Here is a 7,077-nt window from a genome sequence, read left to right as displayed (position 1 = left end):
ACATCCGATATGTTCTATCCTTACATTTCCTTTACATTGGTAATATTGTGAATTTTTTTTTTTTTTTTTTTTTTTGTTATTTCTAGGTAGTCCCAAGATCTAGTAGATCTTGGGTAGTCCATTCTCAAGTATTGATATGCACAAAGCTAACTACTTATTTCACATACTGTAATGACATTGCTGATGCAGGGGTGTGTAACCAATTCAAAAGAGAAGTCACTAGTCAAGAATCTTATGTTAGGGAGGTCCGCACATAGAGGCCTCAATACCAAATTAGTTTTGTATTTTTAACTGATGAAAAATGTTATGTAGTTACAAAAGGCTTCACAGGACATGTGAATGTAATATAATAAAAACAAAATGAAATAAAGATCCTTCTTTGATCTATGTCAAGCTAATTACCTCAAGAACTAAGATTCTTACATTTCCATCGTAAAGAAAAAAACTGTTGATTCCTCACCCAGCTACCCTTTTGAATTTGATATGGATATTTCTCGTGGAGGAATTACTATTAGATATCTGTAATACGCATGTTAGATAACTGTGTACCTAATTGATGGCAGTATCCTAACCTTCCTTATGCAACCAAATGAAAACCTAATCTTGTAGAATGGCTGACTTTGAATTTATTAAATTGTTGATGTGGCAACACCTAAGGTGCTTTTCAAGAGTCCACCAGTTAGTGAAGACCGAATTTTATTCTTAACCAGGTTCATTTTCAAAAAGAGCTGTTCACATAAATACCTGCTACCAAACACTGCCATCAACTTCCTTGCATGACCATATAGTTTGGGATATTTTGTGTTTGATAAATGTTGTTCATAGAATAGATATATGGAGCTACCACCAAAGCTACTTCTTAGTTCATTTTTAAACTGCAGTTCAATTATGTCAATTTGCATATCCTCTGTACTATTTTCCAACAGTTCAATAGCTATCGAGTGTTTTCTAAGGACGTGGAATCTCATTGAAGATTCTTCTTGTAGAGCTGTCAACCTGACACCTTTCTTCAGACACTGCTCATTGCTTATTGCGTAGTTGTTTAATGTTTGGAAGTGGGCTGTGTTTTGATTTCTTATCTGTGATTCGCCCAACCGTAATTTGGTCTGAAACCCTTTGATCAGAGAAAACATGTCATTAACGAGTTGACCTTTCTCTTGAAGTATAACCTTCAGGGTACTGAGGTGGTCTATTATACCTACCAAAAATGATAAGTCACACTTCCATTTATTATCATTCATTTCAGGAATAGAATTACCTTTCATGTCTACGAAGAGTACAATTTCATTCAAAAGTTCATATGCTATTTTCAGCATTATTGCCCTATGTACCCACCTGACTTCACAAAAATACTTCACTTCCCAGTATTGTGGTTCAGTATCTGCAAGTAACTCTTTAGACTAATGATGATTCAGACCTTTTGACCCAATAAAGTTGACTGTTTTCACAAGAACATTGTTACGTGTGGAAAATTTATTGTCTTTGCACACAAAGCTTCCTGGTGTATAATACAGTGCAGGGCAATAAGAGAAGACTCCCCTTCTTTGATGGCTGCTTTTCCGGTCCCATACAGCAGGGAAACCCCGCTCTCTACAGGACCTCCACTGTCGTTCTACCTTGTTCGTTCAGAGTATTTAACGTTTGTTGATATTTTGAAACTCCAGTCTACTCTTCAGCAATCATACCAGACGATTCTTTTTACCTGCCATCGCAGGAGCCCCATCTGTTGTAATATAAACTAAATTCTTGTAATCCATTCCAAACCTAGCTGACACAAGTATTATTCCTGATGGTTGGAGGCTAGAGTCTCTCTCTCTCTCTCTCTCTCTCTCTCTCTCTCTCTCTCTGCAGAAGAAACGACATTTTAGGAAACTAAGTAATTAAGGTTTAGTATATTTTCAGCTTGGCAGTTGGCTCCATGGGGCGCACTGTATGCTATTCATTTGTGGAGGGTCAGAACGCATGCAGAGACCTGGGCTAAAGACTAAAGTAAACAAGCAGTGGACGACAATCACGTGATGTATTACCATCTGTTGCTGCCACGACTTACTAAAGAGGGTGAATTCCCTGGCCAATTCAACCTACGTTACCCCTTGTTGACTTTGGACCTGAACTAACAAAATAAAATCTTTGTGGGATTTTCATGTGAATACAACTGGAAAACTTTATATGGACTTCTACTAACAAATTATGCCCTCCGAGTGTGATTGCAAACCAGTTAATAGACTACTTAATAGCTACCATTGCGATATCTGTGCTGTCCGCAACAGAAAACCAGTTTCAAAGTCTACATATTCTACAAAATACTAGCCTGTATGAATTTTGTGGTTAACAGGTTACTTTTTATTTCCTTCAACACTAATATTCAGTTGTGTCAATAAGCAAATGAGTTATTTTAGCATTTTCTTTTTTCCATATTATGGAAGTATAACTTGTATATCAGCGGGTCCCAGGTAGGCTTATGACACTGATTATGAGACTCAAAGTGAATACAAACTATCTCTCACTCTTGCAATGCAACTATCCCCAACACATGGATGCTCACTTTTAAGAATTCGTATCTCACTGATAAAGAATAGTGTGAAAACATATATTTATTTAATTGTTGATCATGATCTTTAGGTCAGACATAATTTCTTATGAAAGACACCCATCGGAGTTCGTAAAATCTTCATCTTTGCAATAGAAATATTATTTGTATGTTGAAGAGAATGTGACTTGGCATTTATTGACTCATGAACCACCAGAAACCGGTAGCATTTAATTTAATGTCACGTCCAGTGTTGTACTGCACCTCTCCTTAGGTTTATTTTCTTGCTGTATATTTAGTCTAAAATATTTGTGTCAGTACCTGTTGACTTTCAGCTGGTATTTACCATTCATCTTTGTAATTTGTTCAATGTTCTGTGTATGTTACAGTACATAGTCAGTATTTATCATCAATTTATTGTCCTAAAGGTTTTTAGGGTTTTAAATATTCAGTGCACCTTTGATTCATGTTATTTACATAAAGATGCGCATACTGTATCAAAGCATTAAGATTAAAGTTTAGCATTTAAATTCATCTGCTGTTTAAATTCATTTTAGTGAAGTGAAATTCACAGTATTATCAAAATGTGTCTTCAATTTTTAATTGATATTGATAAATGAACTGATGCATGGGAGTTCAGTCAGGCAATTATTTTACGAGTGGTGTTTTCTTATTGTATGGAACTCAATACTAGTATGATTTATGACTTCCCTCAAGTACTAAGTTACTGTTGCGATGCTGTTTAAAATATTTGCATATAAAACACATATTACATTTTAGAGGGTAGTGCTGAATAGACTCAGAATAGCCTAATATAGTAATGCTATACCACTTACCTAATAACTTTCATATTCCAAAGAAAAAAGTCTCTTTTTTTTCAGAATTATACAAGCCAGCTTTTTTGGTCTACCTTAACCTTAGAGACTCTGAGCTGTAGGAATCTTTAATTCTTGAAATGGCATATGGAGGATTGTAATTTATTAAAGTCTTTTTAATGACTAGTCGGGTTTTATAAATAACTTCATTGACCATCTGATGATCAATTAGCCACCCTTCCCCAGATTCTGCAATTGGCTATTTTCATTTCCTCAGGAGTGATTAATCTCTTGTAAAATCAGGATGTAATCCCACTGCTTTTGCTATGAATAATAACTTTCAACGGAAAATGGTTACACTGGGTCATTGAACTGTTTAGGATGATGTTTTTCTTCCTTCAGTGCATCAATCAAACTCAACATGTAGTTTTGACATTTGGAACATCCTGTATTTAGTTTTTAATTAGGAGCATTGGATAACATGTGTGAAAAATTCATCTGTTTAACTTTTAATGAGTGATCACCCGGATATACTCGCCCGTAATTTGAAAATACTGTACAGTAGGCTGGAAATCAGTCTTGATCTTTCAATCCTAGATACCCACCAGGTTTTTTTTTATCATTTTTTTTTTTTTTTTTGGTAACGTTTGATCTTGCTAAAACTTTCTTACATGTGGATTGTTGCATATCAAAAGATATATTTAATTAATCTTTGATTAAGGCGGCCGCATACCCTTCAAAAGTCAGTGAGATTCAACACTGCCATGTACAATCCTGATGACAGCTAAGCATATTATTGCCAATAATAGAAACAGATTCCTAAAACAGAAGGACTTACTGTCCAAAGAGTAAGTAGAACTGTTATCTTACAAATAAATTTTAAATGATCAAGTCTAGTATCCTCAATGTACTTCTGCCGCTAACAGCGTACACTCATTTCAGATGTAGTTTAGCATCTTCATTGGCCTAATAACTCAATAGTTAACAGGCACAGAATTAGACAAAAAGTAATTAACAGGATTAAATGTATAAAAAGGCTACGAGAACAGGCAGCTTCATCATGTCAGTTTGAAACTTATATAAGCTGCTTGATTGTCTATTCCAGATAAGAGTAAAAACTCAGGTTTCCTATTGGCCAAGAATGGAAGAATAGTTTTAGTTTAGACAAGCAAGAGATTAATTGGATCAAGTGTTTATTGTGAAATAATTATTTGTAAAGTTTGAAGGTTAAAGGAAAAGCCAGTGGGTTGCATGTATGATCTTTGATAAATGTTATGATTGAATCAATAGAAATGTAATGCGTAGAAAATTGGGAATGCCAGTTATAGATAAGTTTGCTCAGAAAAACTGGATGATTTTATAAGTGGAAGTGAAGCATGAAAGTTACTGACTTGGTGTAAAAGTTGGGCTATGCAGTTGTCTAAGAATTTTTGTATTCTCACCTTTGTTAAGGTTAAGGTCAGATGATATGATACAAATATAATAAGGTTAGGATGCCGTTAATTCAACAGATACATAAAAAGAGAATAGAATACTCTTTAACAAAACAATATGTTCATACCAACTCGTTAACAGTCAAACTGTTTATCAAGTCTGAGGGTGGTGTACCGCACGTGCATCAAACACGCTCGTACACGGTAAAAAAAATTTCTTTGTTTTCTTTTTTCGTAGTTATCGCTCTCCCTTCGCACTGATAACCTGTATCTGTTTGTATCAATCTGTTTAAATGTTTGTAACTTTATTTCAACAGACACTAAGCTTTTATAACAACAGTATCAGTGAAAGAAGGCCACATAGATTCAAACATATCGATATAAGCTTATACAGGCATAACAGGTTATCAGTGCGAGAGGAAAGCGATAATGACAATATGCAAAAAAAAAAAAAAAATAAGTACCGTTACAGGGTACGAGCATGTGTGATACATGTGCGCTACATCTTAGATCTAAGACTATCTAAATTTTTATTGATCTATGTTGTTTTCAATATCTATACTTTTATTTGTTAGTGTACCTAATATGCTTTGAATATCCACTTGCTAAATACAGTGACACACTCAGAAGGGAAGATCCTATAAGATGGCACCCATGATGCATTGATAAGTAGCCCCATCATTATGAGGGCCAGAACAGGAGTAATTGAAGGTGTATGTACTGAAGAGGGGTTGATGGCAGTCTTAGCGATGTCTTCAGGATTTATTGGCACCTGATAATATCCCTTCAGGAGGTCGAACAATGAACAAATCTTCGCTTTGTACAAGTAGGAGGTCCCGTCGGTGATATCTGGGCGGGGATTGTGATACTGTTCTGTCTGCATGCTCAGACGCCTGTAATCCCCACATGGACGGAGCCATCTTTTTTCAGGACAATGTGTAAGGTGACGACCATGGGCATACGGCCTTTTAACAAAGGCCCATTTCTTCCATTCCAGTTACCATTTGTTTAGTGGCTGCCAAATGATCTGGTGTCAGATTCCTGAATCTGGTGAACACTGTGGCCCCAGTCGTCTTGATATGGTGATGAATACCGTGTTTGGTGGGAACTGTGGGCGTTTTGTAAAGTTCTGGACAGAAGACCTCCAGGTACGATGTGAGGAGTTGAGTGTAGGCATCCATGGGTGCACTGATGAGGAGGGCGAGGTCACAGTGGGCAGGTTGAAGAGGTGTTGATGATTAAGAGTCTCCAATGACTAATCGTCGGTGAGCAACATCAACCAGGAGTTGAAAATGTGAGAGTATTGACAAGGTGACGTCAGTAATGTGAAACTTCCAATGATATTTTGTGCTCCATAACGATAATGGGAGGTTCTCGTAACTGCAGGTCGGTATCATAAACCCGTTGGCAGCTACCAGGCGGATGTCGGCCAACTTAGACAGAATATGTCGTGTCCTGGGAAATGGCCTTGGCAGAAGAGAACAACAAGCACCCATGCCAACCAAAAATCGCATGCCCGTACCTGCATCATCTGAAAAGAAAAGATTAATGACAGAGGAAGCCACCAAACAAGCGATTGCCTACTTACACGTCTTTTAGTCACTGACAACTGTTTGCACATTTCTTTGCAGCAGCCCCGAATCTAGAGAGATAGTATCATAACTGCGGCCAATGATTGTTAGTAAGTGGCTGTAGATGTCGTTGGTTGGGGTGTGAGCAAGTGGTGGGTAGTGGGGGCTTTGTCACAACTGCTGCAGTACGTAATGGGCTGGTTATCTACGTTCTACCAAATTCACGTCAGCTTTGTTCGATGTTAATTGTTGTCCTTGTCCTCAGGAGAATAAGCACTGATGGAGGAAATGAAAGTGTTGAAGTGGCATCAACTTTGTCCATCAAGTCCCACATGAGCAAAATATCGACATTAGGTATGACAGAGCATAGAGGTTTGGGTAAGCATTGTATCGAAAGGGCATGAAGTAGTTTTACCTCTTGAGGAGCGAAGTTTGTGGCATGTTGCAGGTGAGCTATACTGGTCATTTCCCTGAGGGCGAGCAAAAGCCTGTTAGTCTCAATGGCTGTTGAGAGACCTGAAAAGCTTGGCTATACTAGCAACTGGTGATGGCGAGCACTGCTCCACGAGGTATGCTTTAAGGCAATGTGCGCTATTGGGCTGTCCCCTTGCTCACAAAGCTAATTGGAGATTTACGGGAAAGTGTTCTTGGCAATCACAGCGAGAACATAGTCTGCTTTGGTACATGAGCGAGTCACACACTTGATGTAAAACTGGACTTCAGAACAT

General features: G+C 37.5%; 1 protein-coding gene across 1 annotated transcript; it reads right to left on the bottom strand.

Annotated features, from left to right (window-relative positions):
• Positions 1 to 629: 629 nt before the first annotated feature.
• Positions 630 to 1,316, bottom strand: LOC137628557 (general transcription factor II-I repeat domain-containing protein 2-like). Its single transcript, XM_068359710.1, has one exon. It carries the CDS (start codon positions 1,314 to 1,316, stop codon positions 630 to 632), a length of 687 nt encoding a protein of 228 aa, XP_068215811.1.
• Positions 1,317 to 7,077: the final 5,761 nt, after the last annotated feature.

This window comes from Palaemon carinicauda, chromosome 36 (genome assembly GCF_036898095.1).
Source record: "Palaemon carinicauda isolate YSFRI2023 chromosome 36, ASM3689809v2, whole genome shotgun sequence".
NCBI lineage: Eukaryota > Metazoa > Arthropoda > Malacostraca > Decapoda > Palaemonidae > Palaemon > Palaemon carinicauda.
Note: the sequence above shows the minus strand (reverse complement) of the source record. Positions and strands in the feature narration are given on the sequence as shown.